Source organism: Vanessa atalanta, chromosome 2 (assembly GCF_905147765.1).
Source record: "Vanessa atalanta chromosome 2, ilVanAtal1.2, whole genome shotgun sequence".
Classification (NCBI taxonomy): Eukaryota; Metazoa; Arthropoda; class Insecta; order Lepidoptera; family Nymphalidae; genus Vanessa; species Vanessa atalanta.
The window spans coordinates 12,360,575-12,383,251 of NC_061872.1; the positions used below are offsets into that span (position 1 = coordinate 12,360,575).

At 34.3% G+C, this 22,677-nt stretch overlaps 1 protein-coding gene across 1 annotated transcript in view; it reads right to left on the reverse strand.

Annotated features, from left to right (window-relative positions):
• Window positions 1-4,877: 4,877 nt before the first annotated feature.
• LOC125070226 (serine/arginine repetitive matrix protein 1) overlaps window positions 4,878-22,677 on the reverse strand; it is a 39,705-nt gene continuing 21,905 nt past the window's right edge. Inside the window, exons 2-4 of the mRNA XM_047679996.1 lie at window positions 7,113-7,236; window positions 6,976-7,033; window positions 4,878-6,905 (exon numbers count right to left, since the gene is read on the reverse strand). Coding sequence (XP_047535952.1) covers window positions 5,349-6,905; window positions 6,976-7,033; window positions 7,113-7,236 — 1,739 coding nt within the window. The 3' untranslated portion in view covers window positions 4,878-5,348. The remainder of the gene's footprint in view (window positions 6,906-6,975; window positions 7,034-7,112; window positions 7,237-22,677) is intronic.

The window sequence follows — 22,677 nt, forward strand, 5'->3', positions numbered from 1 at the left end:
ATAGTTCTTATATGATATATGTATATGCATATTCAAATAGAACATAACACTATTTTATTATAATTTCACTTCCAAAGTTCCAATAATAACTTCGCCGAATTTAAAAACTTCTTTTTTTGCGAATCTATAGTGAATATCATTGATTATTTATGATGATTATAGATTATGTCAAAGTTGATTAATTAGATTTAATCCTCTTGTGTTTGGGATATATGTGCATACGTCTTTGTAAATGAGTACTTGAATAGGAGATATTGATTTTATATCGAGTCCTAAGAGTTTCATCATATATAAATAAAGTAGCGTCGTGTATAAGTAAAATAATCCCAATCTTGTAGAGAAGGCTTGATTTCCACCATGCTGTTATAATGCGTGATATACATTTGACAGAATTTTGTACAGCTATTGCTGAATTTCCCACAATTTTTTCCGACATCGCCGAGTACGAGATGAGTTTTGGACACAAATTACGCACATGAAAATTCACTCGTACTTATCTGGGTTTGAACCAATAATGTTCAATGAGTTATTGTCACTTGGCCATTATTGGTTAGCCAAGAATTGGCGGACGGAATCAGTAAGTGAAAATGAGTATGGAAATAGGTTAGAAGTAAAGCTAGCTTCCTGCGAATTCGTTCACGTTTGAGGGGCTTGCATCATGTGTTAGGTTAAGTTAGTCCTTTTAGCGTTTTTGTACCCTTGACTTTTCACGACGATCAGTTGTAATTATTGGATTGGAACATTTGTTATAATTGCTGTAACATATTTAAAATGTGAAAACGCAATTAATGTATGTTTTCCTAAGTTGATTGAGTTTTTTTTTGATGCGCCTAAACGTTTTCATTTCTAGGAAACATCATAATCAAAATTACACCATAGTCTATTAGAGTTTTAGGCATTCATTTTAAAATGATTTCAAAAATAAATAAAATGCAAGATTTTTGATTACACGGTCAATATCAGTAAAAGACTAATTTATAGAGGGAGTAAAATTAAAACATTATTGTATGTATATCTTTGTCTTCTATTTCACTCTTCAAGGTATGATGTGCAAATTTTTTATTTGTAATATTTGAATAAAACGTGTGTATTTTAAAAAGTTTTAGCTTTAACACGTGGCATGCACCTAATTAATTTAGAACAAAAGAATCAGCGTGTATCACGGCCATTCATCAATCATCTTAGCATTGATCGAAGCTTGCATAAGCATCTACAGGAAATCGATGACGCTTATGATTTGACCCATTTTTCCTAAAAAAGAATCAAGCCACGACATACCACCACGTGCCTAGAAACCAAATTATAAAAACTTAAGTACGACGTCAAAGGCCAAGTTAAGAAACTTGGTGCTAAGTTTTAAGTATTCTATATTATTAGTTTGTTGTTGATCGAATGACTCTAGTTTATAAGGCTGCTGGTTCTAAAGTCTTGGACGTAATGTCGGAACAGGCAGACAAAGGTATAGGTATTAAATTTTTCTGTCGAAAATTCTCAGGTCGGAAGACAGGTATGGCAAATTGGACGATTTGAACGGAAAATGTTCCAATCCACAGATACACTATTAAGAGTTATTAAAAGATAATCTCAATGTCAAGGTGACACTTAATATGTGATGATGAAAATTCATAGCCTATTCCTTCACTTCCTTACATTGATTCTGATAACTGATTGAAAAATTTGAAAGTGTTATGTTTCAGTTCGTCAGGAAATCAGTCGTCGGTCATGCATCGGCTCTTTCTCGTCCCATCGGATTGAGAGAGGGAATTGAGAACTGTGTTTGCGCAGAAAATGCTATTTCTCTTATATACTTTATCAATTTAAAACACACGCCATCGCTGTTCGCAAGATGCCTAAACATTTCAGTATGTCTTTTACTAGTCCTAAAATTTTATACCTTTCTGGATGAGTAGCACATAGCTTCTTATTTTTAAGGAGTAGATCTGCAGAATTGGAGGGATCCTATTCACTGATTATTAAAGCTGTATATGTTCCATTCTCAGGCTTCTCGTTTTTAAGGAGTAGGTTAGGAGCTCGATCCTGCAGGTTGGTGGTGACACATGTGAAAGATAATTATCTATCCCATACCTACAGGCTCCACGCTATGTTATGAGATATGTTGTGAGATAATTATAACGCATATATAACATAATATCTGATTATCAATAGCCACATTGACAGTATAAGGAACAGTGAAGGGAACCAAAAATCTAATTTATTATGTTAATAAAACAAAAACATTTACGGTTTATTTAATATATATGACGATGATGTCGATCTGACTGCTATCGAAACGGTATCCAATATCAACGGAGATCAGCCAACTTACGCAAGACATAATATAGTGCACAAGTGTGTGTGCAAACAGAAGTGCACTCTATATTCACTCGCTCTCATAATCCGATGGGAGGATAAATCCGATACGACCGAAAATAATTCAGATGCAGGATCAACGGCTTCCCGTGCTTTATGAGGCATACTAATTTACACACTTCCAACTTCCAAATACCGCTATTATAATAAATATACAAGAGGTACGGCAAAAGTTTGTAATAAATGCGATTTAAAAAATCACATCTGCTAAATATTGTCCATTGTGAGAAAATTACCAAAAAAATAATAATATTTAGACGAATAATATAGCTTTTATTATCTGTGGTAATATATTATACTCGTAAACTATACTCGTGTCAGAGACCGCTAACATCGATATCTTGGGAGTTTGCTAATTAATTTATAACGTACTGGTAGCTAAGGGAATTACAGAGTCTCAAAACCCAGACACGGTGTTTGTGAGATTAACTTCGTTTCCTTATTGATTTCTATTTAATGAATTTTAATAAGACCTAGTTGTAGCGGAAAATTAATATTTTCATATATATACTATTTCATGTTTTGACCACTTTATAATTAGAAGGATAACGGAAAAACAAAGGTTAGGTTAGGTTAATATATGAATGGGTACATGTCAGTCACCTCCTCGTGGTGTACCCTGGGCCGGCTTGAGCTTGCTCGTCGGCCACGGCTAGGACTGGCGGGAGGGATGCCGTGGGTCTGCTCCTGGTACGTCCCTGATCGCCTCTGGTGGGGTCGCGGTTGCATGCCCTTGGCGATTCTGTGGCCTCACAACTCGACGGCTTGGTGGAAACCCGAGGATGGTTTTAGTGGGTAGGACAGGGCATTAGCGTTAGCGTGCCCTGGCACGGGGCATTAGATCCCGGTTGAGTTCCACATACCCGTCCCGGTCCCCCGACCGCGCGGCATGCGTAAATGCATTTCTTTCTCGTAAAAAAAAGGTTAATATATGAAGAAAAAAATTAAAGAAGATTTTATCTCAAAAGATTCTAAAAGCAGTGTGATTAATATCTATATTGAATAAATAGGAGCTAAATGAAGCCCAATTTTTTAATTGCAACTGGCATCTTTTAACGAAATAACGATAAATACAATAAAATTTTGATAATTTTCTGTATGAATTTAGTAAACAGGGATAATTAGGAGTATTGATAACTACAGTAAATCTTGAATAGAAGAAAAAAATTAACAAAATAAAAGTTATTCCAAAGTACGGAAGCTAACTAGATCCAGCTTTAACTCAAGATAAATTGGAGTCAGGTAACATGTACTCTTTGTCTGGTTCTAGAATTTACAACCGTTACGTCGACTAACAAATAATTGTACTTGTTCATTTTACACTTTGATAATTAGACCTCACTTCGTATATCACTCTCACTCTTGAAATGTTGACGACTTACGGTGATATGCCATTTTGAAACATGTCCTCGTAACAATAAGAGTCAATGACACATTTAAAATTCTGACATTTTAAGCCCTTACAGAATACTAGTCAGCAAACGTTGTATTTTTTTTTGTCCTACTAAGATTGTCTTTATTTACTAGTTGTATACTGACATTAATATTATAATATATATTACAATTAATAAAAAGTTAGGTTTCACTCAATTATAATTCTACACACTAACTTACGATACTAACAAAAACATTGTTGAAGATTTTTGATTATTTTTTAAAATATTGTATATCGAAGAATTCCATCATTTAAAAATATATTCATCCAATAAACCAGGTAGGGACCAGTCATAACAGTAAGAAATACAAATCACTTACATCATTAATGCTTACCATCCCTGGAATCTTAGATGTTGTCTCCTGGGTAATTGCACAAGTTCACTCATCCTTAAAATTGGAGTCTTTAGATTGTAGATGTAGTTAATCTAACGATGGATGATATGATTGCTGGCCCATATGTACGTCTAATGCGTTACAGAGACTATTTTTGAACAAAATGTAATAGTTTTTGGTTTGCTTAAAAATAATACTAGCAAGGACGGCACATCTTTAAAATTTTCGTAATATTCCAGTACCAAATCTAGTTAGGTGTGGTAATTTAATAAAGGGCTAGATAATTTCCCGGTAGTTCATATTTTTAGTAATATTCCGGTAACAAATCTAGTTAGGTGTGGAGATTTTAATTAAATTTAATCTATTGGGCAAGATAACTTCCCGGCAGTTCATATTTTATGAAATAAAGGTTTTATGTTTATCAGATATTACTTATATAAATAAATATTAGACAACATCACATACTGATCCCAATGTAAGTAGCTAAAGCACTTGTGTTATGGAAAATCAGAAGTAACGACGGTACCACATACACCCAGACCCAAGACAACATAGAAAACTAATGAACTTTTTCTACATCGACTCGGACGGGAATCGAAGTGTACCTATGAAAACCGGTGTACACACTACTCGACCACGGAGGTCGACTTTACTTTTAACATCATAATGAAATAAAACATCACACGTATCTTTCTTAATTATTATAATTAATGGATAATTCAAAATGCATCGTTCGGTACTTGGAGGTACCACTTACATGTCTTTATCTAAACATACATTTAGAATAATTTATTTTAAATTTTGTTAATAAATTAATATAATACGATAAAAATTACCCGTCTCTTGAACCAAGTGACGCAGCCATTGTAGAAATTAGTGTTTACAACAGTTACGCAGTACATACGACAATGAACTTTAAAATCAATGACTGCAAGGCACAAAGTTAATTTACTCAGTTTCGAAAAATTACAAATCGAAATATCAAATTTAAACTAACTCAAATCAAAATCACAGAGCGAGTCTAAAACATACGAAATGACAGTGACGCGAAACTTACAGTCATAAATCGACATCGACTTTAACATTGATCGAATTAAAAATGCTCGAACTATACAATGATAAGCATATGTAACTAATTTTACTATAATTTACATACTCCGACTAGAATCTACGTACACTTAGAAAATCTACATAATTACAAAGTTGCACTAAGAATCTAGACTTTTTGAATTTTTCAGAGGTCGCGCAAATGGTGCAGTTTTGATTTTCTTAGCTTTGCTATCTACAGCGGTGAAGGACTCCGAGGGTACTGGGGGTTGGTTAAAGACAGATGCTTTAGAATTAGGAGCACTGTTCCCAGGAGATACTCCACTGTCTGTGCTCACTGACGCAGGACTTGGGCTATCGCTCGTACTGTTGCATACAGTTAGTTCCTGACCAGGCATTGACACGATCTGACCGATCTGTTTCTGCCTCACTAAGTTTATACTTTGGCACACATTCTTGACTTCACCATCGCTTGTTTCCTTTTTATGGTACCTAGTTAATGTACCGGCGGAACCAGCAGAGGTCGCTCTATACATTGGCATGAATTGAGATTGAGGGTAGTATTGCATTTCATGTCCTTGACCTGGCAACCAAGGACCCATTGTCGAAACGACTGGTGGCATGTGAGGCCACATTGGCATTTGAACCATATGCGATCCATCTGGCAATGGGCTGAAGGTAGGAGGGATTGGCATAGGTCGGACGACTCCCACGGGTGTTGGAGCACTGTGTGTTCTTAAAGCTGGATGCCCGTATTGACCTGTGAATTCTTCACCTTCATAAATTCTCGGATTTGGAATTTGAGCGTAATCCACGTTGGGAAATACGGTATGGGGGCCTCTTTGTAGATACGTGAACATTTGTTGTTGAGCTTGTTTCATAGCCACGTATTGCTGCAGATGGAAGGCTGTTTGCTGTCTTTGTTGAACTAAATCTTGCGGATTTGAAACGTTCGTCGATGGATTACCATGAATGTAATAAATTTGAGACTGAGGGTTCATTTGTGATTGATTTTGCGCCTGTTTTTGACTGGCACTGTATTTATTATCTGCCATATGATTTTGAGGGTCTTGGTACTCTTCAGGTGGGGCTATAAACTTTGGTGGAGATGGAGGGGCAACTTGTTGAGACATTGGACAACTTATAATTTGCGCTATGTACGGTTGCTGAGACTTAGCCGAATGGGCTGGACTGTGAGTTTGGAATGTTGGGTTATATGTTATTTGAGATATATCATGACTAGTATTCGCTGATGATTCGGCGTCTTTTTGGTTTGTTCTTTGGTTTTCATTGACTTCGTTTTTTTTCGGTTTTTGATTGTAAGGTGCAACTTTTGGATTGCTTTTCCAAGTGGATCCAGCGCTTTGAGGTCTTTTGACCGGTGATTTCGTAGGATCATGCCAGTTGTCACCATTAATTTGTCGTGAATCTGGTGGGTGGTGAGATTGAGCACTATGCGCCCTTCTCGGAGGTGGAGACATTCCTTCTGTAACGTGCTGTTGCCTATAACATCTTCTGATTGATCCAGGACTGTTTTGACGTTCTGGTGGTTGTGGTATGGGCCTCGGCATCCGCCGTCTAGCTGGAGTTGGAGGGCTGGGCTGAGATTGTGATGATTGGGTCGACAGTGATGCAGAGCGCCATTGATCAATTAATTTTTTCCGCCGTTCTCTTTCTAGGCGTACTTCCGTCTCACTCGACGAATCATAGTCTTTGCCCTAAAATAAATAATTTTTAGATAACTTCCTTATGTAAAACACTGTCTTTTAAAATGTTGAGATAAATTACCTTTTCAATCTTTTCGTCCAGCATTTTAAAGAAGTCTTGCATACTGGCCGACACCTCACTAAAAAAAAAAGTAATTATTATTTTTCCGGAGCATATATATCAAATGATTGTATTATATTTTGTGTTATGTAACTTACACGGTGGATACGTGGCCAGAGAGAGGCAGAATATGCTTTCCATGGTCGGCGTCATCCTCCGTCTCATCCGTGTGTCCTGTTCCTGCGTTGCCTTCCTCTTCGTCTGCTTCCTTGTCTGCTGCGCCTGAAATAATTGTTTACAAACTTTTTAAGTGTTGGATAGCTACTCAAGGCCACATTTTGACCCATTTAACCCCTTCTTTCTTCTTTTAGGCTACGATCATACCCAGTTTTTAAAAAATCTTCTAATCATTTAAACCTATAGTTTAAATGATTAGACTACACTTTGTATATACGCCTTATAAATTTTGGTTTAATTAATATCTCAGTCGTGATCATTACCAGTTAGTTAGTTGTAAACAAAGGGTTATAAGCTGTGCCAAAACACAAAATTATTTATAAATAGCGGACGAATTCGAGCCTCATTACAAATTAACTCGTTATACAATTATTATTTTTCATTCGACATCATATAAATTGTAAGGTCAAAATTATAAACTAATTGAAAATGTATTTTATGTTTTTAATTAATCTAATGAGTCGTTCTGCCTTAAAAAAATCGTTATTGGCACGTGCTAGACGAAAAACAATCCACAAAAGTTCTAAGTAAAAATAACTATTAAAATAGATTTGAATTACAATGAAATGATAAAAAAATTAAAATTCATAAAAATCTACCTGATAAAAAAAGGGTTTGTTAGTATAAATAATAAATTATTGGAAAGCTACATCCGTACCGTACAGAAACGTTTATTGCTTATGTCTGAAAGAAAAATTACTCAATTTGTCTTCACGGAAGCGTATGTCTTGTTTGTATTTTATCAAGTCGGCATTCACGCCGCCGACATTTGTGAAAAAAGTAATACACAAGTGAAATAAATATTTAAACCCATATCTTATAAGAGTACACAACGAAACTTCGCTTGGGGTTTGATATTGCGACAATTTTGTTTATTTGCTCGTAGAAATTACATTTTTGCAGGTGGAATAAACAGGAAAAAGTGCTGTTTCGCCTCCGTGTCTACTGTTAGGTCTACGGATTTTTTGTTACATTTGTACACTGGTAATGTGCTTATCCCTTTATTTTGATCGCCGCGTTGGTCTTTTAGCTTAGAAGTCTGTGGATTACGAGATCCTGGGTTTTAAATCCTGGGCTTGACCGATACAAAAGTTATTAGGTTTTCGGCCAAAAATTCTGATTAGATGCCTAAGGTTTGATACTAGAAGGTCTTTGCTCTCGGATCTCGGAAACCACTTAAAGCAGTTATTCCTGTGCCTGTGGTGTTTCTGAACGTATGGGATTATAAGAGTGATGATAAAGATGGTGTATTGTGTTTGCGCACACATTTTTGCAGTATAATATTATCCTGAAGACTAACTTAATTTGACAATAATGCTTTTGTCAAAATTAGTCATGAGATCATTATAATTATAATAAGTTGATAAGTTACACGATCCTTGCCCTAAGCGTCATGTTTGCTAAAATTGGTAGTCAATATTCGATTCTGGAATACGGCTGACTATAACGGTCTTATTGATCGTTGGGCGTGAATTCAAATCAGGTTACAGTACGCAAAACATCGGACCAGTGTCTATATTTGTTTAACGTGTTTGTTGAATACGAAACAAAATTGATTGTTAAGTAAACACATTTAAGTGTAAGTTTATGTTAGTGTTAAGTTAGATAAAAAAATATTAAAGAATTATTAAAGAAAATAGAAAATTTTATAACTACGGACTTCAAAATGTAATCATTCTCTTATTTTTGACATACCTAATAAAATAGAATTTGAATTTCGAATGCTTTTCTCTAGCATGCGTTCCAATGCCTCTTAGATTTTTTATAACTGTAATAATAAAAAAAAATACCTCATGAGTGGGTGGTACCTACCCAGACGGGCTTTTACAAAGCCCTACCGCATACCCTACCTAGAACGAATGACTTAGTAAGTCATGCGAATAATGAAATTAATCATTTTTATATATTCTCGTAGATATTATAAACTACATTTATTAAAATCCGCTCGAATTTTGCTAATTCCCTGAATGTTAAGGCCGTCAAGTAAAGCCGACAAAGTCTAATTAAGCCCTAAGTCATGTTACAAATGTAAAAGCGTTTATTTATTTATTACGATTTTTCCTAACAACTAAATTCATAAATAATTATAAAATTTTGCCTAAACATTGTCTGAGGTACAGAAAATGACATAGGGTGCGTAACCAGTTACAACAAGTATTGATACACTGACGGAGCCGCAGCTACTAGTCTTCTACATACATACACACATTAACAGTCTGTAAATTTCCCATAACATAAAACATAAGCAGCCCGTAAATGTCCCACTGCTGGGATAAAGGCCTCCTCTCCCTTTGAGGAGAAGGTTTGGAGCATATTCCACCACGCTGCTCCAATGCGGGTTGGCGGAATACACATGTGGCTGAATTTCGTTGAAATTAGACACATGCAGGTTTCCTCACGATGTTTTCCTTCACCGCCGAGCACGAGATGAATTATAAACACAAATTAAGCACATGAAATTTCAGTGGTGCCTGCCTGGGTTTGAACCCGAAATCATCGGTTAAGATGCACGCGTTCTAACCACTGGGCCATCTCGGCTCCTTATATATAATGTAATAGATTAGGAACGCGTAGAGCTTAAAAATAGAGGACAGAAAAGATTAATTAAAACGATAACAATAATATTTTTACTCATAACAATTTATTAACAAATTCATGTTATATATAATGTAAATTTCCCACTGCTGGGCTAAGGCCTCCTCTTCCTATGAGAAGAAGTGTTGGAGCATATTCCACCACGCTGCTCCAATGCGGGTTGGTTAATTACACATGTTTCAGATTTTGTTGATATTAGACACATGCAGGTTTCCTCAAGATGTTTACTTTCACCGCCGAGCACGAGATGAGCACAAATTAAGCACATGAAAATTCAGTGGTCCCTATATATTCTAACCACTGGATCATCTCGCCTAGTCTTCTATTACATAAGAAATACCTCTTAAATTTCTAGACTACGCAGATCAAATATAAGATTAAGTTATTAAGTGAGTATCTATTCCATGTAAAAACAGCTTCAAAGAGTTCCCCTCATTAAGGTGCCGGTGAAGTTGTAACGAGAAAGTTCCGTTATCGCTTTGTCAACAAACCCTGTGTCGTAAGTCATGTACAAGTATTTTAATTACTTGCTAAATTGAATTTCTATTACTATTTATGTCTGGAATCTTAGTCATATGATCTAGCGCAGTTACCTCAAAACTCATACGATATTATGATAGTATAATTGTTTTTATTGACTATTCATGAAGCCAGCGTCCTGTATCAATGGCACAGGACTTTGGACGGCGTATTTTGCAAGTGATAACTTCTTATGGGGGGTAAGCATCTTCGTTACGTAACGCGTTACTGCGCCAGACCATCTGGCTTATGATCAATAAAAGATTTTATTAATAAATAACCTTTCCTTAAATTATCATATTAATATACATAAAATTATAGTAATAACATAAGCTTTTCTCGAGTTATGCAATTTCAATATTAATTCGTTCAATTTAGATTAATTTAAGTTATCACTTCTGTCCCGAGACACACACGTATTTTTTTAATTTTGTATCACGTCTGTATAGTCTTTTTTCTTTAAGTTTAATTTTGTTAATAAATTGTTATGAGTAAAAATATTATTGTTATCGTTTTAATTAATCTTTTCTGTCCTCTATTTTTAAGCTCTACGCGTTCCTAATCTATACAACCGATTATAATGAAACTTTGTTGCGGTATTCTGCACACGCTAGCGAAGGTCTTGCTCAAGAAAGACATGAATTTTATATTTATTGTTTATCGGAATGTAGATTCTACCTAAAAGAAGAAACCAGCAAGAAACACTCTAGATTTTCTTTTTCATCATTCAAAAAAATTGTAAATGTGATGTACAGTCTATCAAAAGCTTAAAGTTGATGTAAATATTCATATATCGCAGTTTAAGGTTTATAGTATAAGAGATGAATAGCGTTATATAGCTTCTATTAATAATGTTAGACATTAAAATTGTTTATTACTCTGTGTTTTTTTTTTAAACGCTGATAGAACTGCGCAACTATTCAGATTATTTAGGGTATGATTCCTTCTTATGATCAATTGTGTCGTTTATTGACTTAAAGTTATCGCGTCCTTATATTTTACTTAAATATTTGTGAAGCTAACAAAATACTTTAAGTCATTGTATATATTTTTATGTATTTTATCAGCATTTTACAAAAGAAATGTAAAAAAAGAATACAATTACTTTGTAAAGGTCAACGACCCTTAGATTTAATTCTATAACCTTTGCAAGACATGAGTCACGACTTCAGTTGGTTTACGATACCATAGACCATAAAATTTATAGAACTGGTAAACAAAATTGAAATAAAATGTTTTTATTTTTTTATTTATAATAATCTAATTAATCGTTGAATAGCTATTTATTGTTATTTATATTTATTGTTACTTACAGAAAAAATATATGTAAGCTCAGTTTATGTATATGTATATACGTTGCTTTTGTAGGACAAACGAAATCTTCCTAAATTATTGTGATGGAAACGGAGGAAACTGTTAAGTAGCTATGATCAACATTAACTTAATCGAAGTGTTGTTGTTAAGCTGGTGCGGTGATTTAGAATGGTGAATTTGACTCCGGTTTTCAAGCACCACTCACAATTAGTGAGAGATCATCGCTCATAGACAAATTATTGACAATGTTAATCATTCGATGCCATGCCAATGTGCCAATGTTCTTGTAACACTAGCTTGACCCTTTTCGAACACAGCAATAAAAATATTGTCTTCATACCTGGGACACATGCACAAATAGCCCAAAACCCAAAATGTAATTTCGACTTATTTAGAAAGTATATATCGCAGCTTACTTGGCTTTGTGCAAGCCCGTCGTAATGTACATATGGTAACATTTTAGTTCGCAAAATTGGCGTTATGGGGAATGATAACTATTTCTTATAGGTCCAATTTCTATGGGCAATGGTGACCACTTACTATCAGCTGGCCCATTTGGCAATCCTACATGACACAAAAAGACTGTGTAACAAATTTTGTGATTCTTTTTTTATTTAAAAATAAGGATAATGATGGAATATTAGGATATTCATAACTGATTTAATTTAACAGCGCTCTTATATACTATTATAAAAATACAGCAAAAATAAAAACCATTTATAGTAGCCAGTATTTTGTTTTGCCTCACTTGCGTATCTTGTTTATAATTATTGTAAAAATTAATCTTGATCCTTTCTAACTATTTTGTTCTCTATGGTAACACTGTCCAGATGGCAATCAATCCAGCCTACCTATAAACTACACGCAATGGTTATTGTTTACGGACCAATGCTCTGTGATGTTGAGAGATGTGCGCGAAAACAATGTAGAAACATTTGAATATTTCGGAATAAATTCTTTATATATATATTTTTTAAATCACATGAAGTTTAATGAGACTTCTGTAGATTTATAATGCGTTATTTGATGAATTACTTTCCATGGTGAAAAGTGGCGTATCTTGGCTGTAAAGTAATATCGATTTGCATTTTCGATTGATTCAAAGATTGATTCTCTTTAAAAATAAAAATGTACTAAACTATTTTATTATAACAAAGGGATTTGTTATTAAAAAGTTGCACTATAAAATTTTATCTATTGAATTTCTGGTTGTTTTCTATAGAATTTATATTAAGAACAGATTTTCTATTTAAAAGTGCTTCTAAAATTCTTGAATATAGTTATATTTTGACTTTGAATTCAAACTATCTAAATAGATCTGAAACTAAGCTATTGAAATGATTAAAATTTTAATATTGGACAACAATAAGCCATAAAAAGTGGGGACCTTAGTACAATTTTTGTTGGTACTTGTTTGATAATGATATTGTAAAAATAAAATGTGTAGATCTTAAGTGGAATGCATATCGGATATAGTGCAGGAAAATTTGTTTTAATCATAATACAAATATAACAGAACCCAATTTTGGCGAAAAACCATGTTTGGTTTAAAACCAATTTGTTCAAGTGTCATCATCATCCTCCTGCCCTTATGCCAATTTTACTTGGGATAAGGGCAGGAGGGTCGGCGCAGCATGTCCTCTTCTTCCATACTTCTCTGTCGGGCGTCATCTCCCACAATCCATCCATCGTTTCTTTGGTCGTCCCCTACCTCTATATCCATCCACATCCATTCTCAAAACCAAGTAATTATATATAAAACAATGTTTTGTCAAAAACGATTTAAGTAAATAAATTTAAAATGTAATAATAGCCCTTTGTTTATAAGGCGTGAATCTTGACCGATGATTCTGACTTTAAACACGAGGCAAGTAACATTGAATTAAAGTGCTTAATTTGTATTTATAATTTATCTCGTGCTCGACTGTGAAGGTAAACATTGTAAGGACACCTGCACGTGATGGATGAAGCTTCAAAACTTCTACTCGAAACGGGAGAGGAGGCGTTTGCCCAGCAGTGGGACGTTAGCGTTAACGTTAATTTAGAATTAACCGTACAAAGGAAAGTATGTGCAAATAAGTAATGGAGACAAAAATATTTTAATAGGACTGTGTTAATTAGATGTTCCAAAAATTTGTGGAACTATTCTGTAAGAATAAACTCGAAACTCACCGCTGAATAGTAATCTGTATTAATGTTATAAATGCGAAATTAACAATGTCTGTCTGTTGCTCTTTCGCGGCCAAAAAACTGAACCGAATTTGAGGAAATAAAATAATGATTGGTATGGAATAAACTAAGAAACAACGAAGGATATTGGATACTTTATTGTTTTATGCCTAGCACCTGACGACCAACCTCTTAAATGCGAACGAAGACGCGGACGGTAACTAGTTACTTATATATAACATTTAAAACGAATTAGAACAGAATATCGCCTTAAGCCGATTTTCAACATTTCGATACGAAATAATTTCCGACGGAACAGCACTGCAGCAGTACTGCAGACTGTTATTTTTAGTTTTTCGACAACGCTTTCCTTTAAATTGCAAATAGCATTTATAGTTATTAGATGTTCTCCTGAAACAAATGAAGGAATTAATACTAAAGTGTAGAACGTGTAGAACACACCCTTACTAAGACTCCGCTGTCCGTCCGTCTGCCCATCTGTCACCAGGCTGTATCTCATAAGCCGTTTACGTTAGACATTCGACATTTCACAGATGTATGAATGTATTTCTATTGCCGATGTAACAACATATACTAAAAAAACAGAATAAAATAATATTTAAGGGGGCTCCAGTATAATAGACATGATTTTTTTAGCGTTTTTATACCTACTCCTACTAGTCCTACTCGCACTTATTTATACAATTTTGAATCGGCATAATTAATGGTACTTTTTAATTTATTATTATGGACAATACCAAGATGGCGTCCAGCCATAAACTATGGTATGGTCACGCGGTTACGATTGTTTGCAAAATTAGCTTTGTTATGAGGCAAAGTTCGACGGCACGAGTCCCAATTATATTGTGTGCTAAATTTGAGACCTAATTATGAAAACAGTTCATACGAAATAATAAATCTAATCGAGAACTATGATATCTATGATAAAAACCTTATGTATAGTTTTTTAGTTAGTAGTACTTTAACCGAAGATTGTGCGTTTAAATCCGAAGAAATCAAAAGAAAACCTGCATGTGACGGACGTATTCAGACCACATGGTTATGTCTCCAAACAGCAATGAAGCAGATTAGTGGAATAACCTTCAAAACTTCTTAACATGTGGGAAAGCTGCCCAGCATGGGGAAATTTCGAGACTATTACGTGCTGTTATGAAATTAGATAACGACCGTAAAGAGTCCCAGATATATTTTGTTTAAACATGAGTTGTGTTCCCGCTTATGTGGTTTACGTCATTTTAGATTCGAGGATAGTTTTAACAATTCCCCAGTAACCCTTTAAGCCGAAGCCAGTTACAAAAAGTTTTTGCTGTTAGACGGGCAAGTGGGCCAGTTTTGGCTCAGAGTTGTCCAATGGCAACTGGCAAGCGATATAAGCACCATCAATCATTCTAGGGTAGGTTTTATCTTGTGTCTGTATAACTTATTCCAACCATAATCTGTGATTTTTAATCCATATGGATTCACGAAAAAATTGCGTTGAAAGTCGGTGTAAGGCTATCGGAACTTAGTTAAATTTATATAAGTAGTTTTAGGTATAAGTATTTTATTATAAATAAAGGTATATTAATCAATAACTGTTTGTAGTGCACATAGCAAAGCTATTAGCAAATTAGATGTACTGTGTTAATCTAAGTTTTCCTTTTTCCACTAGAATGGTCTAAAGCTGACGTATTAGCACTCAGTACAGTAATAATTCGTTTTTGTATTACTTTTAGTGTACGAAACTTTAAAAGGGGAAAGGAGTAGCCCATAAATTTTCTAATAGTATGTAAAGGATCCTACTCAGTTTTGTTCTGGAGAAACATTTAAATATTCTGATGCAACATGTGCGGCCTGAAAATTTCCCACTTTTGGGCTAAGGCCTCCTCCCTCTTCGAGGAGAAGGTTAGGAGCATTTCACGCACGCTGCTCCAATGCGGGTTGTTGGATTCACATGTGGCTGTATTTCGTTGAAATTTGACACATGCAAGTTCCTCACGATGTTTTTCTTCACCGTCAAGCACGAGATGAATTATAAACACAAATTAAGCACGTGAAAATTCAGCGTGATTTTGAACCCGCAATCGTCGGTTAAGATGTACTCGACTCAATGTATAAATATTCTTATACATTTATGCTATACCGTTCAGATACAAGTAGGTGCACAATGCACTCCAAACGTGTGAGAATTAATTTAAATTCAAGTTACCTTATGATGTGTCACGGTCCTCGAGCGTCAAGGTTAATACGCAAAGTAAGGTTACAAGAAGTTCGCTCAAAATACTATCTTTACGCTTTGTTGATCACGTTACGCTGGAATAATCATCAAATGGAACAATAAATAGTTAGTTAATTGCTATTTGGTTTTAAAACATTTCTTTGACGCGGCTTACAGAAGATTGAACTGTCAAAAATTGTTACTGTACCAAAAAAGTATAATCCCTCCCCCCATGCGACTTTTCTCGCTCATTCTCTATCTATTACTTAAACTTACTTTTAGTTGTTACACGGGATTTATAATAACAATTTTATTTCTTATCATCCATTCATGTGTGTGTTATTGAATACACAATATATATAAGGAAAGCAACTTCGTTCCAACGGGATGTTCGAATTAATTTTGCCATAGATCTTCATATTCTTCCTATATTGTACTTGTTTTCATATATTTTGCTTAGTATGGGAAATTTAGATACATACCTTATCAATTTTATTTATCTCTAACGCGAATAGATAGTTTACGAGGTCGTTAATATTTCCGATGGTATCTTATGGGAATGTTTACGGCCTTTGCGCGGTTATAACCTATAACCTTAGTCTATGCCATACTTAGATGTAAGCATGTGACCAATATTTTGACATTTGTAGGAAAGTAAGTCTCATTATTTAATATCAGATCTCAGATCTTTTAAAGTACACGATGGATTTTAATGCTGTTTTCACTAATAGACATAGTTATTCAAGAGGTAGGTTTATATTTATAATACATGCATATTATAGCAGAGAATTTTAACTTTCCTAGCCGGAAGCTGCAAGATTTGTTCTTGTTATGTTTGTTTTTAAATCTAAAAGTTTTATATAGACCCATATTGAAACCGTGTGAAGCTGAATCGGGTAGCAATCAATTTAAAGGATAATTTTTTTTTAAATTGTCCAATAATCTGAGGCCTCCTGTCCATATTTCAGGCAAAGGTTTGAAGTTTGATATATAAAACAAATGGACTTTCTCTGATGTTTCCTCTACTTCTTGATCTTCAAAGTCAATTAAGAATTTAACGTACGCGTTTGTTACAAAACAATAAAGTTCGCCCCACAAGAAATTCCTTCATATTAAAAGCAACTGAATTATTAATAATTACATTCGTCGCTGTTCATGGAATTCAAGCAATTTTTCATTTTACGGAATTGTTCCCTCAGAAATTTCATTGTATCATCGGTTAACGTTTTATGACAGGTTCATTTGTAATTTAGTAAGGCTTGAAACGAACATAACATTGAAATTTGAAATTGATTTCTTACATTTCTCTGATCAAAATGACGTCAGAAGGTTTTCATTAATTTCAGATCATGGTTTAGTTAATTTCATATTTCAATAAGACACTAATTGAAATAATTGAAAAAAAGGACAATTCCTTACATTATTTGTTTTGTAAAGCTTAACTTATGAATATATTGGAATTAATTTAAATAAATTAATTTAATATACCATAGTGTAATGAAACACCAGAGAAGATTTTTATTAATTTACAGTCAAAATCTATAGAAATTTTATAAAGAACCTTTCTTAAGCTGGTATGTTTTTATTTAAAAAAAAAAGATATGTTGTAGTGAAATAGAACAATAATAATAAATAAACTTTATATAAAACTGTAGAAAGGCAGATAGAGAGAGAAAGATTACCCGTAGGAGGCCAGTCAACTATTCTGTATACCGCGTAAAAGAAATTCGTTCCAAAAAATCGAACTCTCCGAATCGGCACCATTTTGAGGAAACGAGGGTTTAAGTAAGATTGGTAGAAAGGGATTGGGAACGACATCTAAAGTTAAAATTTAGTACCATTTATCCCTACGTTGGATAAAGTTTACAGAATTGCCTCTTTGCTCGGCCTACTTGCAAGTTTATGGATATACTTTTTAAATTGTATTTATTATTTAAAACTAAGTTAATTGTTCGTTACAACATTAACTATAAAGAAATTATAATCCAAAGATCTACAGTAGAAACAGTAGTCTGATGGTATAACTTAATATTTAAAGGTTTTGTAATAACTTTTGCTTTTGTTATTTCATAGATTTTATCAAAGCATATAAGATTTCTGCATTTTCCTATAGATCTTGGAAGGTATTTGCTTGGATAAGGATTAAGGCACCAGTCGAACTATGATGACGTAACGAACAGAGATAGATTTACTCTCGTATTAATAATATGGGGTAATGTGATATACTCGTATCTATCTATCTATCTATATACTGAATATAATTTAACTAGCGACCCGCCCCGGCTTCGCACGGGTGCAATGCTGTCACTAAATATACTACATAATATCTTACAACGTTTACACTTTTTCAGTCGTTAGAAAATACAAACCGCTATTCCTGCGTTTTAAATCTATAATATCTTCGAAAATATTAATTTAAATAACATGCCGTAAAGAGCCATATTGATCTATATTAAATACACTTTACGGATTAATGCTTTATTGCTTAAAATGTATTGCACATAAAAACCTTCCTCTTGAAACAATCTATCTATTTAAAAAAAGCCGCATCAAAATTCGTTGCGTAATTTTAAAGATCTAAACATACATAGAGACAGATAGCGGTAAGCCTACCGCTTACCGCTTTATACTATGTAATGATATAAAGTATTTAATATTATTTTTCATTGGTACTAGTTTTTTTTTTAAATTTATGCATTGCCTTTTTATAATACAGCCGCAGATTCGCCGCCATCTTGATTTACGTGTAGAGAGATTCAGACGCGAAATGAGATTTAGCTAAAAATAGGATATATAGCATATAGTCCAAAATATACTTAGAAATTAAACACTATTCTCCGTGGTTAGCCTTAACACTGAAACTAATTTCTTCAACTTGTCCTAAATAAGTACACTTAAGTATGGTCACAGTACACATCAGATACATACATTCCTTGTTGTATCATCAGCTTATTAAAAACCTTAATAGTAATATCAGTTTTCCATACGAGAGCATTATCGTAAAGCTCATAATCTAATTAACTATAAACAGGAAAATGATGCCATCATTGATTACGGTCAAGGCGACCAGAATCTTAACGGAGACCAAGTTCATTCGCTTTTCCGGGCACTGGAATGTAACTATTTCAACTTTCGAACTCTGTGCTACTGAGAATTTAATTGGAATGGACGGCAATTTTGAAACATCGAAATTGAATAAATAAATATGGAGTAGAATAAATGTAGACTAACTTTTTATTAAAATAAGTATATTTATCTTATTATTATAATAATACATAGCAATAAACTAGATAATAATAGTATACGCGCCTCGTACACAGAAGGGAGCGGTGGCGGAGAAGGGGCATGACAGCATAAGAGACGTTTGACGTCGTCACATCATCTGAGTCAGAATTACCCCCCAGATATCCAAGCAATCAAATAAATATGATTAATATGCAAATTATGGTGTTACAATGTTACAATGTACAATGCATGTACCTAAAAGTTAGTTAGTAAAGATCCTGAGTCGGGCCGATAAAAAAGGTTTTGGCGAAATCGGTCAGGACGACATCAAAATAATATTTTACTAACTTAAAATATTAAGTTAGGGCAAGATGATCTCAAATTATTTCGATTATTATTTGTTTTCTGAAAACTAAAATAAAAACCTTTTTCAAATCACGATATAATCTGCCTGCATCAAAAAAGGTTTCAGCAAAGAAAATGAAAATACATAATTGTAAAGGTCTGAATACACCTGTGCAACCAAGCTAAAAAGGAGCGACCATTGACGCGAAATCCTCTATAAAGTTACGGCCACACGTGTGCGTTCAAACGAGACAACTATAAGAGTCTTTGGAATCGTTTGGTCTACAGAATAGTTGACGTTACAATTTGCTCGACTGCGCTTTTACAGGTGACAAAAGCTAATTCGTATCAATTGCGACCAGTTCTGCAAAATGTTTTGTGTTCCATATCCGTGCAGGTTGGTAGACACCTATGGAACATTTTTATCTGATACATCCAGGTTTCCTCACGATTCTTACCTCCATAAATTCTCCCTCCTTAAAGATCCAAGCGTTCTCATAAAGGCGAGATATTTACTTAAAGAAAAATGATCAGTTTTTGATTTTAAGTGTTTAATTTAAAGAAATAATTTGCCTCATGCAATACGGTACTGGAAAGGCCATATAATGTCTCACTTCTTATTATTGATAAATAATCCGTTTACACGTACATTATTATTGAGACAAATACATAAATAAAACCTGCATGATTAGTGACGTTTTTTCTCGTCCATAATTATGTTCTACGAACCAACGGGAAACTAATTGCTACCTGGCTTGCTCGATCGTACCTCACGACTATTGTTAAAACTAATAACTTAATAGCAAGCGTAATCAAATTTAAATCGATCGTGATTACTAAACAATACAGGCGCTGGTTGCATTAGACAAAAGGATATATAAGGCTTTATTTCATTGTCTTATTATCAGTAAATTTCCATTTCGGCCAAAAGAAATCCACTGCTGTACAAAGGCGTCCCCAAAGATTTTCCAAAATAGTCAATCTTGTGCTATTCGCATCTAACGGATTATCGTGATCCTCAAAAGACCGTCGGTGCAATTTGGGGCCTGCTCACGCTTCGTTTGCTGGTGCATGGTTCGTTCTGCTCCCGAGTTTTTGTCTATGATGATTGTACAACATGGCTAGGATTGTTACTGACCTTAGGATTCTGGGGTAAGGAAGTAGCCATTCCATTGTATTACTTCGGAAAACACATAAAGCGTTTGTCCTATGGTTGTCTTCTCTCCAGTAGCTGCAGAGAGTGAGAGAACCAAGTATTTACTTAGTAGGGCTTTGTGCAAGCCCGTTTGGGTAGGTACCACCTACTCATCTGGTATTCTACCAGGGAAAAGCAATAGTTAGATTATTGTGTTCGGTTAAAGGTGAGTGATCGAGTCCAACTACAGGCACGTGTTATATTATTTTCATTCCCAAGGTTGGTGGCGCATTGACAATGTAAGGAATGGTAATATTTCTAACAGCATCGATGTCTATGGGCAGTGGTGACCAATTACCAGCTGGCCCATTTCGAGCAAATGAACTCATTTATATTATAAAAAAAAATATTTACAGTATATTATAGAAGCGAAATCTTGCTCAGGAAGAATCGATTTTGCGGAGCTCGCAACTCAAATACCATTAATATGATTGGTATGGAATGCGGAATTAAATTATCCAAATCAAAAATAATTTGTGGCAAATATTACCGAAACAATTAAAATTGTATAATTGGTTGAAAGTCTTTGACCTTTGTCTAAAGAGGTTATGAAAAAAAAAACAGTTCAGGACGAAGTTGAATAGAATGGTTTTAAATTAAAAAAATGCCCCTCTAATTACGACTCGTCTACGCAATGCGACGTCATTCGTTTATATCGAATTTTTTTGATCGTCGAGATGTAATTTGAGGTTCACGTACGCTGTGCTGTGATTACTTTACGAAATTGTTCATAAAATTGTTTTTTATGTGTGACCATAAATTTATAATGTACACTTTATTAGGGTATCCTAAAGTGCGTTATACAAGCGACGTATGATAAATAAAATAAATAAGCATTTTTTTAATCGTATTATATCTGTAAGATTTTCTTCTGTCGCGTGGCGCTTTGGGTACAATGAGAAAAAAAAATTGAAGATTTATACAGATTAGTTTAGTTTAAAAACCATTTTCAAATTAAAAAATATATATTTACTACTAATTGTTATTATTATTTATCGTCAATAAATAATTTTGCGAATGTTAGACAATTCCAATTTGAATTTCGATTTACATTTAATTCCGTTACTTTACGACTTGGAACTAAAATATTACGTAAGCTATTGAATAACGAACACGTGTTCGATATTTAAAAAAACTTATCAAAGGAATAAACAAGCCGTCAATAAATTCTCTTTGTATGCACTTTTTGTACGATCCCTCTGTAACTCGTGCGTATTACGACCCCACCCAACTTATACTTATAATGGAACACCTGGGTACATTTTGTATGGCATTTTGACAAATCGAACTGAATAAATCATAAACGATTCGGCCAAGTGTCAAAACACCGCACGGGTTCCGTAGTTATATATAATATGAAAGTAAGTTTCTTACTTAACAACAAAGATAACAACAAGATTTCAAAGAAGTTATTTGTACGGATATAATTGTATGATTGTAAAGTTAAAGAAGAAAAACTATATTAAATATAGATGTATTATTATATTGATTGATTGTCAAAATTATACTATCAGATGAACGAAGAACCGACGATAGATACTCAGCGGTTTTTTGTTTTTTTAGCATTAGCAGCCTGTAAATTTTCCCACTGCTGGGCTAAAGGCCTCCTCTCCCTTTGAGGAGAAGGTTTGGAGCATATTCCACCACGCTGCTCCAATGCGGGTTGGCGGAATACACACGTGGCAGAATTTCGTTGAAATTAGACACATGCAGGTTTCCTCACGATGTTTTCCTTCACCGCCGAGCACGAGATGAATTATAAGCCCAAATTAAGCACATGAAAATTCAGTGGTGCCTGCCTGGGTTTGAACCCGAAATCATCGGTTAAGATGCACGCGTTCTAACCACTGGGCCATCTCGGCTCGACTCAGCGGTTGTAGTTTAGAATTTTATGAACATTGAAACG